We start from the raw sequence: 23,808 nt of genomic DNA, 5'->3' as shown, positions 1-23,808 counted from the left end.
GGAGAAGAAAGTACAAAATATAAACAGGACACTTAAAGTCCTTCTTTCTTTTCTTCTACGCTGCCACTGCCTTTATGAGCTTTGAGTCAGGGTTCACATGAGCAGTACCAGAGTTACCATAGGGAAAGCTGTTTCGTGGAGTGCAACCCCTTCATTGACTTCCATTTGGTTCTGTTCAAGCATTAATAGGACTATATAACTTATTATGCTCAGAAATATGTTTTTAATTCAAAATAAAACAGACAGTATCAATGGTGAATGGCACCGTTATTTTGTTTTATATAATCAAAATAGAATTGTCATTCTGAATTTACTTAACACCTAGTCACAGTTTCATACGTATTCGCCAGAAGAGAAAAAAGCACTACATCATTGTGTTCTTTGATAAATGGCTTGTACATTGAAGAATAAATTGAACAAACTGCTATGGAGCTCAGCGAACATGAAATCAGCTATTAGAGGAAAGCTTGTGAACAAATTCTGAGTCCGATATGCATCTTGTGATTAATGCCCTATCAATCATCCTCTGCGGCTACCTGAGGTGAGTTGCGCTGTAATCACTCATGGCTGCTTACTGGAGCACTGGCAGGGACTATCGGGCTGCAATAACTGAATATTATTCCTGACTCTCCGGGAGAACAATTACTGTCCCCATCGTTGCACCCACTTTGCCTTAGTGAGAAGATACAACGCGAAATGAGAAGAGAGCTCCAACGGCAGTGGGTATTCTCTGGGGTATTTCTAATGAAATTCTTCCCTGAATGTCACACCTATTGCAATGCAAGGCTTTCGTTAGCCATAAAAGCATGTTATCACACCAGGCACTTCGCTGCCTGGGTTTATCTTTGACCCCAGGAAGCAAAATCCACCGGCATCCTTGCTTCATCGGTCAAAATTCACTAAAGTTGGGATCCTCCTCGTTCTCAGAAATATAAATTGTTCCACATAATGTGCTTAGCGGCAGTACTAATTAAGATGAGAGGTTATGTATGCCTGGAAATTTGAATGTGTCTCTGCACGAATATTTTAATTTTTTTGCAGAATTAAGAAATAGCACGTGGATACCGTTGTCTGATAAATTACTTCAAAAGAAGAGGCGGTCATTGAACACTATTGTTTTCAAGCACAATGTCGGAAAGGCTGTGAGAACATCTTACAATTTTCACGACAGGATTTCTCTGTGAACAATTTATTTCTGAAGTATGGCATAAAGAAGGGCTTGGCACTGCCTACTGCTAAAGAGGTCTTTAGGCTGTAATGCAATTTGCTCAGAAGTCACTGTTGCCCGGGAACAGTGGCGGCGTAATGAAGTGATGACAGGTATTAGCATGCATAATGGGCTCTAATAGACATTTAATGACGTCTAACTGGGGGCGGGAGGAGTGCTTTCCCTTTGGAATATTTCTCAGTTGACGCTCATTGATCACCAATTTCAGAGGAGAGAGGTTAATCCATCAGGCTCGGTAACCAAACGGCACTGATGGAAATTCTTTAAGTGACATAGCGGGATGTGCCAAGCCTTCCGTCCTTACAAACAAATGAGTGATATGACAAGCATGGTGTTCAAAACACATTTAGCCAATTGATTTTCTCTCCTCTTGTAATACGATCTAGAGAAATATGAGGGGCTTAGCTGGAGTCTAGATTAAAGGACTCGTCGTTGACACAGGATAACACATGTTGTAGAAACTACAGCGACCAACCATATACACCGTAGATCAAACAAGAGAACGTTCTTCATATTTAGCTCAAACGTGTTATTCCAGTAAATAACATAAAAGCGGAAATGTTTTTCACTCTCTTCAGAAGGATGATATTGGTTGTGTTGTGGCATTCTTAGTTATGGCTTTTATGGTATTTGAGAGCAGAGTTTTAAGTGCATCATTATTGCTGCCTGGTATCATATTTACTTTTAAGGAGTGGTTTCTCACAGTATTCTCACAGATAGTATTAATGTCAGTAACGTCCTTACTGCCTTTAATTTTGGTTCGTGTTTTGTCAAAACAACAGCCCTGCTCTGAGCTTCGCCTATCCTCACACACCGGTATCCCTCCAGCAAATGCACCAACATCTCTTGTCCAGGCAGCAAAGCATCGGCTCAGCGTTTGGACACAGTCCGCCTCTCATCCATCCTGCGCCAACGTTTCCTACCCAGAGACCGATCCCCGGTCTCTCAAGTGTCCTGAACCCAGTCCAGGTCAGCTCCGGTCCTTCCGAGTCCACGCAGGTGAGAGCTAATGATCCAAACCTTTGCAGCTTGTTAATTTTAGAAGCACATTGTCACGTTGGTGATTCATCACCTCAATCACTGAAGAATCCTGTACAGCCCTGGCACAGCTGAAGCATTTATCCTCCTTTCTCGCAAATCGCAAGAGTCCGTCCTTAGTTTCTGTTTGGCGGAGCGTTCTGTGAGACGTAAATTACTCGCCACATGGTAGCTAAACTGCCTCTGCTAGATCACGCAGCTAAGTTTGGGTAAAGTGGGCCCCAGGGTAACATGTTGGAATTATTGAAAATGAAATGACTAACCCCTCTATCTAACCTGAATGTGGCTTACACATAATACGTTTAAAGGCTTCCTGGGTTCCTATTTCATTATGATTTGTGGCAAGAATGTTTATAAGACATGGGAGCCTGCAATCACTAAATAAAAGTCAGTTTCTAGTCTCCTGATTACAGGTGACTTGTGAAGTTTCTAGTATGACGTGACTGCTGAACTGTTATAGTTCACATTCTTTTGTCATCACGCCTTCTGCCAAAGCCAGCAGCCTAGGTGAAAATCAGGTGACAGAGTATAAAATAACAGCTGCGGTTTACACAATGAAAAGGAAACCTGGCTATTCCTCCTTCTCTGTTTTTTCGAAATGAACAGTGATCAGCAGAAAATAACTATTTTTGGCAGCACTGTTATGTTTTGCACTCTTCAGCTAAATATATTAAAGACAGAATATCTTTGCATCTTCCTACACATTCTGAGCTACAGTTTTTTAATTTTTTGACTTGTATTACTTTTTGGTGTGTTTAAGTATGCACTACAAATTCTACTTTAACTCTCCATGTCTGCAAAATCCTTTCATATGAGAGAGCAATACACAAGGCATCTATGCTGTTTGTGGGAAGCATTATGGCGTGACCCTGTGTTCTAAGGAATAAACCACTCACTGCCATAGATTATAAAGATATTGTAAGTCACTTCGGAGTTGCATGACCTTAAAAAGAAACTTGACCTTCGGCCTCATTCCTCTGTATGTTCATGGTACTCCTTAGTGATGTGCAATATCCTTTTAATATACTTTATTCCATATACAGTAGCCAACAGTACTTCAAATTCTAGTTGCAACCATTGTTTCAGACCCCATTTTGTCAATTTTTATATTACAATGAATAGGATTTGGTACACCATTAACTACTGCATATCTCTTTCCTACGATGTAGAGATTGCCAGTTTCTGCTTCCATGCAGCTGTGTCTGCATCTCAAAAACAGTGTGGTATAGTAAAGGCAGCGACCTTCAGGAACCCAGTGAAACACTGTAACTCTCCTAGGAAGCCCAGTTAGTGCCATGCTAAGATGACGTGCCTTGGCCTCAAATGGGGTAGCACTTACACCTAGGCAATTAGAAAATATTCAGCTTCACAAATAATTAAAGACACATTGTGTGAGGATTGAAAAGGCTAGTTTTGACCCCTGAAAAAAACTGTGTGGGGCACTTAGGGTGTGAGTTACAGTTTGGCGGTTGGGTTACTCTGTCACAAACATGACGGATATCCTGTGCGCCATATTACAAGTGTCTTGGAATATAATGCACTTGTAATATGGCAGATGGAATGTCTCGCACGGTTGTGACAGAATAACCCATTCACCAAACTCAAAATGAGGCCCCTAGTGCTTTGAACCCTCAGCTTTTCTGACTCATAGTGATTCAGGCAACAGCATCATAGGCAGTCTTTTTGACAAATTATGCTACACAAAGTAACATCACTTCTGAGTATTTAGACCTTTTTTTTCTAATGAACATTAGTGATGCAGCCATTCTGTAAGTTAATGCTTTGTAATTAAAATGTAATTGCATGTCCAACATAATTAACGGTTGTACTTTGAATGTTCCAAACCGTTCTATGTTTTTGGCATCTAACTGTACATTTTTCATATCCTAATTTCGTTTTGAAAAAAATGTCTATTTAACAGCAAAGCAAGCCCACAAGTGAATCCGCAGTGAGCAGTACAGGGGACCCAATGCACAACAAGCGTTCCAAGGTAAAGCCTGATGAGGAACTACCCAGCCCAGGAGCAGGACATATGCAGGTATTTTAAACTTTCATATTCCTCTAAAGAGGCTTCTCTCAGCAAGGGCGCAGTAGAACAAACATTGCATAGGTTTATGTTAATTAAAGCTGCCACCCCTGTCCCGAGGCATTCTCTTACTCACACTTTAGCATTGAAAGTAGGAGCTGTATTCCCAGATTTAATTTTAAGCACATTGTGTGATCCTAACCAAATGATTAACTTTTTCTATTGATCAATCTATTTTCTGCTGAAATTGGTAATCCATAGAATAGTGCTAAAGACGTGTACTAATCCCTTTGGATTTTTACAGATCCATTGAAGATACACTGGAAACAAAATGTATTGTAGGAGCAAAGCATTGTATACCCTTTTCCTTCTGTTTTTATTGCTGGCTGAGTATGGCTTATCTTGTGGAACTTATTATGGGCAGTCATTGGCGTAGAGGCCTTCTGTCTGTCCAAACATCAGGCTCGCCCCACATGGGTGCTTTATTCTCAATGGGAATGGTATTAAGTTAGTATTTGTAATTTCCACTTCTTTAATGTTCACACTTGTCCGCCTAGGGAAGTGAGGAGCTAACAGGTGATATCCATTTATGCTGGGCCGAAACTTGGGAGAATATGGATAATGAGGAAGCTGATCCATCCTCAAGGTTATTGTTGTCTTCCTGGTCCTCCTTAAATTAAACCCGTTCTTGTGACCCCAGTTATATTAAGTTTTAGTACTGGGTTTCTTATGTGCCGATTTCCCCTTTCGTTTATGTGCTGAGATATGTTCATCTTTAACTATGCCTAATGAAGAGTCAGCCTAGACCAAATTTTGTTATAAAGGCGATTGAATGTGGTGACTGGGAAGCACAGTCTAAATAAACAGTTTTTTGCTGCCACAAGTGTCGAAGTAACTTGCCTGTCCTCTCCCCATGTAATGCACACCCTGCTCCACTCCTCTCTCTGGCAGGAACAGACGGAAGGGATGACTTTAGTAAAGGAGGAGTGCGATAAAGATGAGAGCAAGCAAGAGCCTGAAATGATCTATGAAACCAACTGCCACTGGGAAGGCTGTTCACGTGAATTCGACACGCAGGACCAGCTTGTGCACGTAAGTTAATGGTCTGCGGGAAGTGTGTTTTAAAACTATGTGAGATTCTCATCGGGGTTACTAACATGATCCCATGCTAGGCCAAGTTTCTCCAGATAGTGGATAGTGTGTCGTTAAAATCTACCCCAGCTTCATAAATGTCTAAGAAAACGGAAAAGATGCTGAACCACAGTGGTTGACCTGTTCAGTCAGCCTAAGCTTAGTGTAAAATTCAATACATTATTCAACGGAAAGTGTAATGGCTGTGATCCTGTAAACCAGCAAATGTTATTTTCAGTTGTTGACTTTGATAGTTATTGAACAAGAGCAACCCAAACACAGCATATTATTAACGTTTTGATGCTACATTGTTTTAACTCACAAGGGCACTTTTAGTTCAAGGGGTGGGGGCTGCAGGGTTTACCACAATCAATTAAAACATTTGACCCTGTCCACAGAATTATAATTAATTTATTGGATAAATTTACCTATGTGTGAGACATCTAGAAGACTGTGTGGGTAACTATACATTGTACAGTTTCTTTTGATAAGCATAATTATGTTTTTTGCAGGAAATAGAGTCGTAGTGTAAATATTGCAGATTTCTACTTGGCACCCAGCATAAGCCATACGTCACTTCATTTTGAAGTATTTCTGAATTAGATTTTGGAATTACTGTTTCTATTGCCCATCCTTCATCCCGTTATTTGTTCCTCCAAAGGTCTCCTGTATCAACCAGGCAATGTGGTTCTGCAACCCACTCAGAAGCCTGATTTCATAGAGAATTGGTGAACTCTAACCGTGATATAGCTTCTCCATCACCTTTGATATAAAGTTTCTCTTCACTCCCCACTCTTTGAGTGAAGAGGTGAGGATGCAGAATTATAATTTCTGAAAATGGATGGTGAAGAGTATTTGGGGCAAAATGATTTATCCTTTTAACTCATTCTTTGAGGCTAACGACTGAGGAGGAGCTAGTGGTAAAAGTGATGATGCCTTAAAATGAATACTGTGCTGTATTTATTTTCGGATTACTTGTCATCTTATCTCCTCACTAAAAGGATAAATGTGAGAGGCATGGAGTGCAGAGGTAGAGTGATACTTCCCTAGAATTGATGTTGTACATTGTGTACACTGTTTGTGCTGGTATATCATTGTGTGTCTATAAGATTAGTACATTTGTTAATATGACTGTGAGTAGGAGGTATTTGCACGAAGGAATAATTAACTTTCTTAAATTATGCCCAATAAAATGTTATGCATAAATTAATTTATCTAAATGCATAGCTAATATGAACTGATCTTTTTTCTATTAATGATGGCGAAGTCTATTTTCACAATCAAGTGTTCCCCATTGACACACATTTTGGACTACAAAGATAGTCTTTGTATTTACTTTCAAATCTATTCACCTTCAAATAAAGCATTTAAGTAGGTGAGTGCCACTGACTTTCTGTTACTGAGCTATACTCATTTCATTGTCGGAAGGTGAAAAACGGTATTCTTTGTCCTTGATTTCAAGGAATATTTCAGGTTCCTAAATTAGCCAGTGGATATGTAATTCTCTTACCTGTCTTATGCCCAGGAACTAAGGCTTTGGAACAATTGCACACTCTCTAGGAGAAAGAAAATCAGTTTTTACAGTAATAAGGCCAAGCAGTTTGGGGCTCTGGTGCAAATCTTCGACCTACAAAAACCCTCTTTATTTTCAATTCCAGTGGCTTTGTTCATTCATTCAGGTTGTGACACTCAGTGAAATGGCTTACATTCACACCAGTATGTCAGGCAGTTTTGTTTGGTTCTCTGCATTTAGTTCTTTTTTATCATCTTTGTGGAATGATACAGCCATCACAGATAAGCCACACAGACACCACTCCTGAAGGCAATTTAGAGAGCAGGGTGCAATTAACAAACTGCAGTTTGTAGAATGTTTGACTAGAAAACACTATTCACAAACTTACAGGGAAAGGATACGCCTCTGCCTCTCCTATCTTTTTATGTGTGAGATCTCACCCAGAATGCAGAGTGTCCAAACATATAAGTTTACATTTTAGTAGTAATTCCCGGGGGGTCAGAGTAGGGGGAAAATAGGTACGTAGTACTTATGTCTAAACAGGAGGGAATTAGTGAGGACTAAGGAGGTATTTAAAGAGGGGTTTACGGAAAGGTAGGCACTCACCCACACAAGAATAAGCCAATTGCTGTTCACAAACTTCACCTCTGAAGTTCTGACATTGTTCCACATTTAGAATAAATGTATAAAATCAATGTACATTAATATTAAAGATAATGATTAAAGATAATGATAAGTTTAATGTTTTTTTGCGTTAAATAAACTCTCTTATACTTTATCAATGGGAGACTGTGCAGTCAGGGCAGAGATCTCTGTACAGTAAAGTATAGGGAAAAATAAAAATTAAAAAAGTTTTTAAACTTTAAAAAGGTTAGTACAAATATTGTTGTTAAAAATAATGTCAGTAAATTTTATATATTTATTTTAAATGTATAGTCAAATACAAAGTGGCACAGCACTATTAACTTAATTTTGAGTTCAATCTTTAAATAATTTAAATATAGTGAATTAAAATTATTTTGCTGATATTTAAATGAAAAAAATCAGTTCCCATCTAAAGTTGAACAAACGTGCATTCATAATTATAAGAAGTAGTTTATATATAATTAATTACAAGTAATTTAATCATATTTTATTATCATTTTATGTTACGTACTTTTTAATTCAATAAAGATTGGTAACATATTTTATAATTAAATAACAAATGTTACATTTATAGTTTGTTCATTAAATTATATGTATTCATAATTTAATTTCATTTAACATTATATACTCGGGATTTTATTTTAAGTCCCTCACTCCAATTATTTTCTATGAGTGAGTGTTGCAGTATCAGTAGTTGGCCATGTGATGGGGTGGACCTACTATTTTTTTTTTTTTGGCAGTAATAACATGCGCTCATCAGTTTGGCTCCACCCCCTTTTTCAGGGTTGTTGAAATATAAGAGTAAAGTTGTGTAACTTACAAGTGTAACTTACCTTTGTGAGTAGCCTTGCAGATGTTCAACTTTGCTAACCAGTACTTTTTAAGTTGTATGATTTATTTATACTCTGTTGTAGTATTCATGAATATGTTGTATATGTTGTATATGAAATAGTCGTGGGGTAAAGATATGTTTCTTGAACTGGTTGCAAATATAAGGACAAATTAATTGTAGTGCACCAACACTTTTTTTTGTAGACATCGTTTTTGCACCCCATAAGTCTCTATTTATCCCTTATTTGGCCCTTTGTACCCATTATATACCCTTCCGCTCTGTTGTTCCTCATTATCCACTTTATGTTTGCAACTCCATCTGCCGATCTGTTCATATCTTTTAAAGTGAAACTGAACTTAATTTGCTTCCTCATATACGATCTTAAAATGTTCTCCTTCCTTCTCACTAGTCTTATCTTTCTAAGTCCTTGTTTTGTCAGTCTACCATGCTTTATATCACACGAACCTTCTCTATGTGTGTTTTAGGTCGCCTGAAGCACAATAGCTTCTTTCCATTAATATCATTGTGTGTATTAGTCTCAAAGCTTGGTTGTCATTTGCCAGCCCTGGCTGACAGACCTGAGGAATGTAAAGAGATTGCCTGTTCAGAGAGACAGCCCTTTGGCATTAAGTCCGTGATTATGCAGTGGGTGGAAGAAAAGATAGGATATCATACTTGCAGTAATGGCAGCTCATCTTTACACTTGTGCCCCACTTTTCCACGCTGCTCCCTACCCGAAATATTTGCCTTCATAGTAAGGGAGAATCATTCAGCTGTAACCATGAAGCAACGGCTGGTTTGGCTACCCTGTGCTGTGATTTAAATTCCTGAAATGGGGGAATTATTTAACCTTGCCAATCACAGGAGAAAAAATGAGAAAATAATAAAAAAAAACCTGCATCATGCAACTTCATAGGTACCATAGATTTCACAGGTTCAGTGGCTATGTGGTGACTGATTTGGACCACAGGATAGTGCGTTTTATGGATCTAATTGCTTTGATCCTTGATCTGTGAACTGTGGTCTATATCATTTTGAATAAATTGTGTTTGATATACAGGGAAGTATGCACAGTTTTTGATTAAATCTGTTATTTACTTGCTATAGTTTGCATATATTTAGAGTCGCAGATAGTTGTACTGCTATTTCACAAACTGAGCATTTCAGGAAATATGTGTCATTCAGGGGATTTTTGTGTGTGGTGACGTTTATACCCATTAGTCTGGAGGATTACTGGGCTGCCCTAGTGGTGTGCCTAAAAATGAAGAAAAGCACAAAACGTCAAGGGGGCGAATCAGCGTATCTGACCTTTTTTGAGCCGTTCCTCGTTTGAAAGTGTAATGGCCGTCATGAATACAGAGAGCTAAACTTTCATGATATATTTAACCGATGGGCAAGGTGTTTTAAACCGTTCTGACAATCTGCCTTATTTATAGTACCCTTCAATCCCCTCTCCCGCTTAAAGTTAATGGAAGGATTCACGCATCTTCATGGTTGTCTATCTAGTGTCTGACAGTGCTGGCTGACTGCTGAAGCAAGTCCCTATCTATAATTGACATCCTACCATGGAATAGGGTGCCTTCTGCATTGAAGGGCTTTCTGCTGCAAGCCCTTAAATCTTGACAAGTTCTGCCCCTTGTTCTGATGCAGTCTCAGGCTGCACAGCTGGAATTTCTGTGTTTTCACAGCACGGCTTGCAGGAGGAACCTACATCACATCAGCAAATAAGAATATATGAATAAACTTAAATATGGAGAACAGTGTTTGGCCCTGAACAGTGTGCGGGGTGCACACACCCGACAGTGTCTTTGCACATTACATTGGTTCAACAGTTGTAATTAGTATCTAATTATTCTGCGGCAGTCAATCTTCTGTGCACTCTTAACAAAACATTTTTGTTTTTAAAATTATAACTAATCTGTCACAATAATGAAAAATGTCACACTTTTAATAAATAATAATGAGAAGATAAATATACACATCAGAACCAATGCACTCTATTTTACGGAAAACATTGATAAGCATTTGGAAATAACTCGAATTGTGTATCGCTGTGGCTTTAAGAAACAGCTCCAGAGAGTGTTTGTTGCAAGGGTGAGTAAAGAAAGTTTAATCTCCATTTACCTCTGCCTTTACTGGAAACTGCTCCTCTTCATCTCATCATACTTCTCTCCTGTGAGGTGCTGCTTGTGCTTTCCTGCTCTAGGAACCTGATTCTTCAGCCACTTGCAGTAGTTGCCCCATGCTATCACTACGTTTTTTAATGTTAAGTTATTGGTTACTTTAACTACTAGGACAGAATCTCTGCATTTCAAAAGTAAATCTTTCTTACAAGACACAATCCTGCAGGCGAAGCAAGAATTGAGAAATGCCTTTAATATGCTATTCTGCGTATATATTTTTGTATTTTCTGAAATTCTCCTATAATTCAGTTTATTCACATGCCCCTTGTTTTGAACTGAGGTGAGCAAATTAAGCAACAGATTTTCACTTCCTGGAACCGATTCACAAACTTCCTTTTGTAGTACATTTAGTAATACAACAATAGTACTACTAACATATTCAAAATGCTGTTCACATATCTATGTGTGCAGATCTCCACTTTGCATCTTCATTTTTTTATGTGCAGAGACCTCCGCCCGACAGTGAAGGTTCTGCACACATAAGAATATGTTTTAGTAGTAAATGTGAGGGAGACAGAAGGAAGTGGGAAATACTTACCACTAAACGGGCGAGGTTAAGTAAACAGTAAGGATGGATTAAAGGAGGGTTATGGAGGGGTTTAGGGAGGGGCGTGTGCCCCCCTCCAAAGAGTAAGCCTCTTCCTATTCACAAACTGCCCTTCTATAGTTACTATAGCCAACAAAAAGGACCCAAAACAGTTGTAAATGTACTCCAGCTCAGAGCTAGAGTAAGTTCAGCACCACTCATGGCCACCTTGCACGGTACTGCAGCACCCTCACACAGAAAAAAAAATATTCAAACTCTTTAACACAATACTTTGATGGTATTTAATGTTAAAAAGAATCTAAAAATAAAACACAATAACTTTTATTTATTATAAATAAAATGTAATTACTAATTTTTGTTAGCCTTTTTTAATGTACAAATTAATGTAGCGTTAATTAAAAAACAATTACATTTGTGTTAATTAATTCTGTACATCACTTTTAATAACTTTAATTCCGTAGTAAAAATATATATATTTATTTTCATTTAGGTGAAGATTTTCTTTAATTGAACTATAGAATAATAATTTTATTTTAAATGTAATGTAAACAAAATAATTACATTTCTAATTTATAATCAAGTTAATGCTGTAATATGTTTATATCATTAGGCATTTAAAGTAAATGTTTAAAATTAACACAGAACTTTAATAAACATTTACACTTTTCACTATACTTTACCATAGTGAGATCACTATCTCAGCAGTGGAGATATCCTCCTAAGTTTGAAAAGTTATAAGTAGTAACTTTACATTTGTAAAATTAGGCTCCACCCCTGAATTCAGTGGGTAGCAATGTGTAAGTTACACTTTTAATAAACTTTACACTCGTAAAAGGTGAATAGCCTTAAGTAGTAAAGTTACTCAAAAGTGTAAGATTGAACTTAGACATGTAGATTTACTCATGAGCATATTTACCTTTGTGAGTAGGCCCCAATCTTTTTTGTTATGCTAAAGTCTAAAGAAATGTAGGTAAGTGACATAACAAAGATTTAGGAAGAGCAAAGGGGCTAGCAGTGGCTGCTAATAGAAACAATGGCCTTCTCAACTTTAGATGACTATTTCAGAAATGGACATAGTCATCCATAGCCAATGACTTCAAACAAACAGTCAACATTTTTCCATAAAGTTCAGATGTATTCTCACGTCTGAACATCCTGTATCAGAAAATGGTGGTATGTCCATGCTGCATGAAACAGTGAATGAAGCAACACATTAAAAGCATTGGCAAATGTTTAGCCTTTATTGTTGTTAAGTGTACGGATAACCAGATTGGGGGGCCACCTGTCTGGTCAAAGAAACCAATCTTCAGATCTGGCCCACTCACTCTAATAGCACATCAATAGACCCTCTGCTCCTTGAGCACTGGAGCAACTTTTCCAAACTCTTCATGTTTTTCCAGGAAAAGAGGGTCTTCAGTGACTACGCTTGTTTGGGTCTCCTCTGTGGATCAGTGCTCATTTTGAAGTGTTTCTTTGGAATACTTTAAACATGTGGTTAATCCTTTCAGTTTTAGGAGTTTGGTTACTGGTCCAGAAACGGTGCATCATTTAATTCCTGTTCAGTTGATGACTGTAGCAAACATATTTTAGTGGCAATGGGCCAGATGTATGAAAAAGTTTTGCACTCGCAAACGGTGCGAATCGGTAAATTTGGCCGTTTGCGAGTGCAAAACAGTGGTCTGCAATGCATGAAAGGCATTCGCAGACCACAAATAAGAAATAGCTAAAATTGGGATTTCTTGCGTTGCGACCTGGAAATTGCGAGTCGCAATTTGCGATTCACAAATTCCAGGTCGCAAGGCAATGCTGCAAAAAATCGCAAAATGTGATTTTTCGCAGAATGGCATTTTGCACATGCAAAATACCATGGACTGCAACCAGGTGGTAACCTGGTGCAAAATTTAAAAATGCATTTAAAATGCATTTTTAAATTGAACATGTAAAGCACACATGCCCTTAAGGCACATGTGTACTTCACATGTCCCCCAAAACATTTTTGGGGTGCAGCAAAGGGGGCCATAGGCCCCCAGCACCCTGGGGATTTGCATTTCCAAAATTGTGATTTCTGGTTCAGAAATCGCAATTTTGGAAATGCTAAAAATTTGCAGCTATGGGCCAACAGGCCCATAGCTGCGAATGGGGCCGGTATTGCAACTTGCAATTCGGTAATAACATTAGCGATTTTTAAGAAATCGCTATTACCGATTCGCAAATGTGATACATGGCCCTTTGCGAGTCGGTAATAGCGATTTCTTAAAAATCACTATTACCGAATCGCAAAGGGCCGAGATGATACATCTGGCCCAATGTGATGTGTTTTACAATAAAATTACCTCTTATTTCAAATTAGGCAGGGCATGAGTAGCCACGCGGCAAGAGTAGCACTTTACCATTGGAACCAGTAGCAATTTGCATTTCAAATATCATCTTGTCAACAAACTATGGACGTCTTTTAGTGTTTCAGGGAAGCTCAAAATAGAAAACATTTACTGGCTGAATTTCCTCCATCGTAGGGGTAATAAGGTAGAGAAAGTCAGCCGCTGCATTCTACTCTACTCTACTCCATATTTAAAGTTTCCCCTGGCCTGAGTCTATGGCCCTCATTCCGACATTGGCGGGCGGCGCCCGCCAAGCGGAAACCGCCATTTGGCCGCTCCGGCCATTCTGGCTTTCCCGCTGGGCCGGCGGGCGCCCGCCAAAGGAGCGCCCGCCGGCCCAGCGGGAAAGGCCCTGCAACAATGAAGCCGGTTCCGAATGGAGCCAGCGGAGTTGCAGGGGTGCGACGGGTGCAGTTGCACCCGTCGCGATTTTTACTGTCTGCAATGCAGACAGTGAAAATCTTTATGGGGCCCTGTTAGGGGGCCCCTGCACTGCCCATGCCCACGACACCCGTTCCCGCCATCCTGTTCCTGGCGGTAAAAACCGCCAGGAACAGGATGGCGGGAAGGGGGTCGGAATCTCCATGGCGGCGCTGCTTGCAGCGCCGCCATGGAGATTCAGCCCAAGCAGGGGAAATCCGTCGGGAAACCGCCGGATTCCCTTTTCTGACCGCGGCTTTAACGCCGCGGTCAGAATGGGCATTGAAGCACCGCCAGCCTGTTCGGAATGACCCCCTATATCTCCAGCCTTCCTCAAGTAAGCGGAGAGGAAGGTTCAGTGGGCACTTGTATTCTTATTAGGTTACTAAGAGTATATATATATAAATATGTATATATGTTCGATGGCATGTGTAGCTGCAGATACACATGCTGTGCACAGTCCGCCGTCTGGTGTTGGGCTCGGAGTGTTACAAGTTGTTTTTCTTCGAAGAAGTCTTTTCGAGTCACGAGACCGAGGGACTCCTCCCATTTCGATTCCATTGCGCATGGGCGTCGACTCCATCTTAGATTGTTTTTTTCCCGCCATCGGGTTCGGACGTGTTCCTTTTCGCTCCGTGTTTCGGGTCGGAAAGTTAGTTAGAATCTCGGAAAAAAACTTCGGTATTGTTTGCGTTCGGTATCGGGTTAGTTAGAACAAATCGACACCGAATTTTGAAGAGCTCCGGTGGCCCTTTGGTTTTTTTTCGATCCCCCGTCGGGGCCTGGTCGGCCCGGCCACGTGCGACTTCAAGGCTGATGGAACGGACCCCATTCCGCTTCTGCCCAAAATGCCATCACAAGTATCCGTATACGGATCACCATCTGGTCTGTAACTTGTGCTTGTCCCCCGAGCACAAGGAGGATACTTGTGAAGCCTGTCGAGCGTTTCGGTCGAGGAAGACGCTGAGAGACCGAAGAGCCAGGAGACTACAAATGGCGTCCACGCCGACAGGTCAAGATCGTTTCGAGGAGGAAGAAGAAGCTTTCTCCGTCCACGAGTCGGATTCTGAAGAACTCGACGCCGAAGAAACACCCAAAACCGTGAGTAAGACGTTGAAAATCAAGACTCACGAGAAGTCCACAAAAGCCCAGGGGACGCCACCGCCAACAGGCCATGGCTTAACCCGAAAAATAGGTGACCCATCCAAGGCACCGAAAAAGGGCATGCTGGTGTCAAAGTCATCCGACTCCGGTCGAGATACCGCCACACAGCAACCTCGGAGCCGAGACAGCGGCTCCGAGAAACTTCGGCACAGTGACAGCGGCACCGAAGAATTTCGGCACCGAGACACCACGCCGAAAACAAAGAAGGTTTCTTCGGAGCCTAAAAAGTCTTCCGAAAAGGTTTCGGTTCCGAAACATCCAGCCTCAGAGCCGAAAACTAGTTCCTATACAGAGGAACAAGGATTAACCTCCCAATTACATAGATTTGGAGAGGAGCTTCAAGCTGTAGAGCCTGACTACACGCAAAGAAGGCTTCATATTCATAAGGACACAGGGAGATAACCACTCTTCCCCCAATCAAAATAAAAAAGGAAACTTGCCTTTCAACAAAAGGACAAGCAACCACAGGCAAAGGTGGCAAGGAAAACAACCCCACCACCGTCTCCACCACCATCAATACATGCATCACCGGCAACAACTCCACCACTGATGCACTCACCAGCTCATACTACAATGAGTCAGGATGATCCCGATGCACGGGACCTTTACGATGCTCCAGTGTCTGACAACAGCCCAGACTCCTATCCTACAAAACCGTCACCACCTGAGGACAGTACATCCTACACACAGGTGGTCGCAAGGGCAGCCGAATTTCACAACGTCACCTTACATTCTGAACCAATTGAGGATGACTTTCTGTTTAACACCCTATCCTCCACCCATAGCCAGTACCAAAGCCTTCCCATGGTCCCAGGAATGCTAAGACATTCAAAACAAATATTTCAGGATCCAGTTAAAGGCAGAGCCATAACTCCAAGGGTGGAGAAAAAGTACAAGCCACCGCCAACAGATCCAATCTATATTACAACACAACTAACACCAGACTCAGTAGTTGTCGGGGCAGCTCGTAAGAGAGCCAACTCTCATACCTCAGGAGACGCACCACCTCCAGACAAGGAGAGCCGCAAATTTGATGCAGCAGGAAAAAGGGTTGCAGCACAAGCAGCAAATCAATGGCGTATTGCCAATTCACAAGCACTTTTGGCAAGATACGACAGAGCTCATTGGGATGAAATGCAACATTTCATCGAACACTTACTCAAGGAGTTCCAAAAAAGAGCGCAACAGGTGGTGGAAGAGGGACAAAGTATCTCAAATAATCAGATACGGTCTTCCATGGATGCAGCAGATACAGCTGCGAGGACAATAAACACTGCAATCACGATACGAAGGCACGCATGGCTGCGCACTTCAGGGTTCAAGCCGGAAATCCAACAAGCTGTGCTCAATATGCCATTTAATGAACAGCAATTGTTTGGGCCGGAGGTGGACACTGCCATTGACAAACTCAAAAAAGACACCGATACAGCCAAAGCCATGGGCGCACTCTACTCCCCGCAGAGCAGAGGCACATTTCAAAAAACACCTTTTAGGGGAGGGTTTCGAGGTCAACCCACAGAAGCCACAACCTCACAAACAAGGCCTACTTACCAGGGTCAATATCAGAGGGGAGGTTTTCGGGGGCAATATAGAGGGGGCCAATTCCCAAGAAATCGTGGAAAATTCCAAGGCCCCAAAACTCCTCAAAATAAACAGTGACTCACAAGTCACACAACCCCATCGCATAACACCTGTGGGGGGAAGACTAAGCCAATTTTACAAACTTTGGGAGGAAATAACAACAGACACTTGGGTCTTAGCAATTATCCAGCATGGTTATTGCATAGAATTTCTCCAATTCCCTCCAAACGCCCCACCGAAAACACACAATATGTCAAAACAACATATAGATCTTCTAGGACTAGAAGTTCAAGCATTGCTACAAAAGGACGCAATAGAATTAGTACCAAATCTACAAAAAAATACAGGAGTTTACTCACTGTACTTTCTGATACCCAAAAAGGACAAAACTCTGAGACCAATACTAGATCTCAGAACACTAAATACCTACATCAAATCAGACCACTTTCACATGGTCACATTACAAGACGTAATCCCACTGCTCAAACAGCAAGACTACATGACAACATTAGACCTAAAAGATGCGTATTTCCATATACCAATACATCCTTCACACAGGAAATACCTAAGGTTTGTATTCCAAGGAATACATTACAAATTCAAAGTGTTGCCATTCGGAATAACAACTGCGCCAAGAGTTTTTACAAAATGCCTGGCAGTGGTAGCTGCACATATCAGAAGGCAGCAAATACATGTGTTCCCGTACTTAGATGGCTGGTTAATCAAAACCAACACGCTAAGACAGTGTTCACAGCACACAAAATATGTCATACAGACCCTTCACAGGCTAGGTTTCTCCATCAACTACGCGAAGTCACACCTTTTGCCGTGTCAAACACAGCAATACTTAGGAGCGACAATCAACACAGCAAAAGGGATTGCCACTCCAAGTCCACAAAGGGTTCAAACATTTCACAAAGTAATACAGGCCATGTATCCAACACAAAAGATACAAGTCAAAACGGTAATGAAACTCCTAGGCATGATGTCTTCATGCATAGCCATTGTCCCAAACGCAAGATTGCACATGCGGCCCTTACAACAGTGCCTAGCATCACAATGGTCACAAGCACAGGGTCAACTTCTAGATCTGGTGTTGATAGACCGCCAAACATACATCTCGCTTCTATGGTGGAACAGTACAAATTTAAACCAAGGGCGGCCTTTCCAAGACCCAGTGCCACAATACGTCATAACGACGGATGCTTCCATGACAGGGTGGGGAGCACACCTCAATCAACACAGCCCCAAGGACAATAGGACATACATCAGAGGCAGTTTCACATAAATCACTTAGAACTGTTAGCAGTATTTCTGGCGCTGAAAGCATTTCAACCCATAATAACCCAAAAATACATTCTTGTCAAAACAGACAACATGACAACAATGTATTATCTAAACAAACAAGGAGGGACACACTCGACACAGTTGTGCCTCGTAACACAAAAAATATGGCATTGGGCGATTCACAACCACATTCGCCTAATAGCACAATTTATTCCAGGGATTCAGAACCAGTTGGCAGACAATCTCTCTCGAGATCACCAACAAACCCACGAATGGGAAATTCACCCCCAAATACTAAACAATTACTTTCAAATTTGGGGGACACCTCAAATAGATCTATTTGCAACAAAGGAAAACTCAAAATGCCAAAACTTCGCATCCAGGTACCCACAAGATCAATCCCAAGGCAATGCTCTATGGATGAACTGGTCAGGGATATTTGCGTACGCTTTTCCCCCTCTCCCTCTCCTTCCATATCTAGTAAACAGGTTGAGTCAAAACAAACTCAAACTCATACTAATAGCACCAACATGGGCAAGGCAACCTTGGTACACAACACTACTAGACCTTTCAGTAGTACCTCATGTCAAACTACCCAACAGACCAGATCTGTTAACACAACACAAACAACAGATCAGACATCCAAATCCAGCATCTTTGAATCTAGCAATTTGGCTCCTGAAATCCTAGAATTCTGACACTTAGACCTCACACAAGAATGTATGGAGGTCATAAGACAAGCTAGGAAACCTACCACTAGACACTGCTATGCAAACAAATTGAAAAGATTTGTGTATTACTTCCAGAATAATCAAATTCAGCCATTACACGCATCTCCAAAAGATATAGTAGGATATTTACTACATTTGCAAAAATCAAATCTAGCTTTCTCTTCCATAAAGATACATCTCACCGCAATATCAGCTTACCTGCAAATTACTCATTCAACTTCACTATTTAGAATACCAGTCATTAAAGCGTTTATGGAAGGCCTAAAGAGAATTATACCACCAAGAACACCACCTGTTCCTTCATGGAACCTCAACATTGTCTTAACAAGACTCATGGGTCCACCTTTCGAGCCCATGCATTCTTGTGAAATGCAATACTTAACGTGGAAAGTTGCATTTTTGATTGCCATCACATCTCTAAGAGAGTGAGTGAGATTCAAGCATTTACCATACAAGAACCATTTATTCAAATACATAAAAATAAAGTAGTTCTAAGGACAAATCCAAAATTTTTACCAAAGGTTATCTCACCGTTCCACTTAAATCAAACAGTAGAATTACCAGTGTTCTTCCCACAGCCAGATTCTGTAGCTGAAAGAGCACTACATACATTTAGACATCAAAAGAGCACTAATGTACTACATTGACAGAACAAAACTAATTAGAAAAACAAAACAACTATTTATTGCCTTTCAAAAACCTCATACAGGAAATCCAATTTCAAAACAAGGCATTGCTAGGTGGATAGTTAAGTGTATTCAAACCTGCTATCTTAAAGCAAAGAGAGAGCTGCCTATTACACCAAAGGCACACTCAACCAGAAAGAAAGGTGCTACCATGGCCTTTCTAGGAAATATTCCAATGAACGAAATATGTAAGGCAGCAACATGGTCTACGCCTCATACATTTTCCAAGCACTACTGTGTAGATGTGTTAACTGCACAACAAGCCACAGTAGGTCAAGCTGTTCTAAGAACATTATTTCAAACTACTTCAACTCCTACAGGCTAAACCACCGCTTTTGGAGAGATAACTGCTTACTAGCCTATGCACAGCATGTGTATCTGCAGCTACACATGCCATCGAACGGAAAATGTCACTTACCCAGTGTACATCTGTTCGTGGCATTAGTCGCTGCAGATTCACATGCGCCCACCCGCCTCCCCGGGAGCCTGTAGCCGTTTAGAAGTAGATATTGAACATTTGTACATTTGTAAATATATTACTTTAACCTTTATTATGTACATAGGTATTCATTCCATTGCATGGGCACTATTACTAACATACACAACTCCTACCTCACCCTCTGCGGGGAAAACAATCTAAGATGCAGTCGACGCCCATGCGCAATGGAATCGAAATGGGAGGAGTCCCTCGGTCTCTTGACTCGAAAAGACTTCTTCGAAGAAAAACAACTTGTAACACTCCGAGCCTAACACCAGATGGCGGACTGTGCACAGCATGTGAATCTGCAGCGACTAATGCCACGAACAGATGTACACTGGGTAAGTGACATTTTCCATATATATATATATATATATATATATATATATATATATATATATATATATATATATATATATATATATATATATTTTTTTTTTATATGCTGACATATTTATTTCAAATCAAGCTCTCTCTTAGTGCATGCGTTTCTGGATTTAATTAAAGACTCTTTGTTACTTGAGTGGGTAAGATTTATCTTACTTGTCTCTAAGAAATGTCCATAAATACTGCATGTGTTTAGAGGAGCCCTCTAGGTAGACAGCGTATAGCATGTCCCTACTGGCATTCCAGATTCTGAGATTTGGCAAATATTTATTACTTTTCCATGTGCTCTTTTATTTGTTTTATAGTGGGAGTACAATTGCATCTCTGTTTTCAGGCCCAGACTTTCAAAATACATCAGCATAATGTGAGTCTCCATTTATCTCAGTCAACATCCAGGACGGATTGCTGGCAGTTTGCAAATGTTACTTTGTTCTCATTTTATAATCAGACACAAGTGACTGCCTGCACTTTCTGAAAGGGAGCGCAGAAGTAACACGTCTAAGCGGGGCTGGTGGTTGAACCGACTAATGGACCCCCAAAAGGAGTCTGAGTTTGACCCAAGTTGGAACTCCGCTGGGTACACATAGTACTTCATCTTTTGAGGTTGATAAATTGAGTACAGCTTGGCAACAATAAACATCTTTAGTTTGTCAATAGTGCCAAAAACCCTTCCAAGTGATTTTGTTTTACAAATACGTCTGTTATGCTATGTCAAATAGAGAAGGCTTCTCTGCCCCCCTTCATAATTTACCTACCGAGTTGCTGTCATTGGGCTGTTGGGAATCAGACTGCTGGAAAACAGATAAAATGAAACTACTTCTATTAGACCCCGGGACTTCACTTTTCACTTGTCCCTTCCTCTGAGCCATTAAAATCTTTCAACAACAGTAAAAAGTGCATGTGGGAGAGAAAAAAACATACTTAAAACAATGCTTAAGCATAGAACTGGAAGCAGATAAAGACCACCAGCAAGGTCCTCTTGCCTGCAGTTCTAGATGTTACCCTCTATTAAAGACACTCATTTATTCATCTTTGCTATAATTGTCTAGAACTAGACAAGCTTTTTCTATGACTGTGATTTTTTTTTAAGCCTGTTCTGTGAACCAGCCATAGGCATCAGCAAGGAGGTATGCTTTGTTTCGTCTTGGCCTTCCTCTCTTGCAGATTAATATCATTAAATCTCAAAATTCTTTAGCAGTAAGGCCCATGTTAATTTGTGTTGTAATTCTTCACAAGATAAATAATGTTAATGCCTGGTATGATATTTACCGGATGCTGTTCTACCTCTATATTTTGAATTTTGGACCTCACAATAGGGGTTAACAAGGTGCTACTGCATGTTTTCCCCGGATGAGAGCTGCCGATACCATAAAATACTGTTTTCAACCACAAATTCCTCCAGGTTTTGCGCAGGAACTAGTTGTATTACCAATTGAAGTGCAAGCTCCTTTTTACACCTAATTTGTGATAACTGGGACACACCTTCTGTTAAGGGACTCAGGTAACCTATTCACAAGGAGAATAACATGATAAGTGACATACAAGAAAAAGAAACATTTCATATACTGATGTATTACAAATGATAGTGTTCAATCACAAACACTGCTCAGCTCTTTTAAAGAGAATCCAAGTGAATGTCTTTTCACACGGTCGAAACTTTACTAAGCAAAAGAAGGATTACATAATAGTTGCCAGTCCGAACAGGAACATACTTTGAATAATCTGCACACATAACTAACCGTGGAAGGAAATCATTGATATGAACATAACTTAGTGTAACTTTGTTTCCTCAATCTACACTAGACACTCAATGGAGTAACCATGGCAACAGGTGGCAGACAACCATTGGCCTGTTACAAAAGAGCAATTTAATGTGCACACCTCACCTCCAAGTACTCATAACAACAGAATGGCATTGGCATGACCATAAAGCAGCAGCCACAGCACAATGAAGATAAGGCACAGATTCTGATTAGGACTTTGATGACGATTTCTGACCCCCTGCACAAACCATTGTTTGTACAGGGGTTTAAATTCTGAGTTGTGTGGTACCCAGCACTCACTGGTTATTACCGGGTGTGTTAAATATCCCACTCTTCAAATTTGCTGAACTTTAACTGGGGAAAACAATGCAGTAAATCCTCTTGTTATTCCCAAAAAACTCAGACGAAATTTTTTATTGCACCTGATAAACTCTGAATAGTGAGAAGTACGTTTTTTTTGGTTTTATAAAAAAACATCTACTTCTTTGGCCAACTCATAATAACGGCTGTCATACATTGTCAACCACTTGTAGGACAAGCCACTTAAACATCACATCAGAAAGCACATGCTCATGAAATTTCAGTATCCTTGAAATGAAGGAAACCCAATATATCACACTGGGGGGTAATTTCAACCACTACAAGGGACTGAAAATCCCACTACAGAGCACTTTGGAACATTTTGCGGTGCTGCAGTTATGCTGGGGTTTCTGCCTAGATGGATGATAAGATATCTGAGAATAAAAGTATTTGCTTAGCTGAGTAAGTGCAGTGTGGTATGTTCCCATATGGAGAATGAGTTGTGAAGACCCATCAGGGCCCCCTAACACCTCATCAGCATTAAAGCAGAGAAAGGCTGGGAGTATGATGTGAAATGTTTAAATCAAGTTGATAATACTATTTCAAATTTTGAAGCAGGCAGTGAAGGTAGGCTGGATTAGTTTTGCCTTGGCTCACCCATTCAATTCCATCCCTATACCCCCACTGGCTCCTCACTGCAATGCTTTGCATAATAGACAGTAGCAGACTGGCACATGGTGTCTACAGCCAGGTGTTAGCTGTTACATGCTTTCACAAAGACACCCTACGTGTATACGGCAAGTTGTACAAAAACGTTTTGCAGCTGCAAACGGCCCACTGTGCAGAATCAGGCCATTTGGAAAGGCAAAAAGGCCTTTTCTACTGTATCACACTGAATTTGGTAACACATTACAGAATCGCAGTTTGGGTTTGCAAGCTATTAACAATTTAGTACTTGGGAGGTTTTTTTTTTAGTGTATCCCATCTAAATACTAAATCATAGTGGTATTTACTCACGGTCACAAAACATTTGTAATTTACCGCCAATTGAAAGTTGGTGTTAGCCCATTCACAAATGGACAGAGGTCCACTTGAAATCCTTCTCCTTTGAGAATGTTTACAAAAATAAAAATTAAACATTTGATTTTTATTTTGAATCGCATACCGTTTTCCTTTAAGGCAAATGGGGTGCATTTAAAAAGCAATGATTGCTTTATTTAAAAACAATCACAGACATGGTGGTCTGCTGACCCCAGCAGACAGCCATCCCTGTAATGGCAGTGGATCCTAGTGGGACACAAATTGCAACCCACTTCATTAATATTCATGAGGTAGGTTGAATTGGAACCAACTACAAATCGATAATTTCCCAAATAACCTATTAGTGTATAGGTCGCTTTGCAAATTGGCAGACTGGTCGCAAATACACTGGTTGCAAATTGCGACCAGAATTTTGCGACCATTTGTACGTACATCTAGCCTATAGCGAT

The 23,808-nt window shown here is 40.4% G+C and overlaps 1 protein-coding gene across 7 annotated transcripts in view; it reads left to right on the top strand.

Annotated features, from left to right (window-relative positions):
• The window catches only part of GLI3 (GLI family zinc finger 3), a 380,984-nt gene that overhangs the window by 295,510 nt on the left and 61,666 nt on the right, over positions 1-23,808 (top strand). For all 7 annotated transcript variants that reach the window (XM_069215944.1, XM_069215967.1, XM_069215953.1 and 4 more), the window contains 3 exons: positions 2,011-2,227; positions 4,188-4,304; positions 5,244-5,384. In XM_069215944.1, the coding sequence (XP_069072045.1) occupies positions 2,011-2,227; positions 4,188-4,304; positions 5,244-5,384 (475 nt within the window). The remainder of the gene's footprint in view (positions 1-2,010; positions 2,228-4,187; positions 4,305-5,243; positions 5,385-23,808) is intronic.

This window comes from Pleurodeles waltl, chromosome 2_1 (genome assembly GCF_031143425.1).
Source record: "Pleurodeles waltl isolate 20211129_DDA chromosome 2_1, aPleWal1.hap1.20221129, whole genome shotgun sequence".
Lineage (NCBI taxonomy): Eukaryota > Metazoa > Chordata > Amphibia > Caudata > Salamandridae > Pleurodeles > Pleurodeles waltl.
This window is presented reverse-complemented; position numbering and strand designations above follow the sequence as displayed.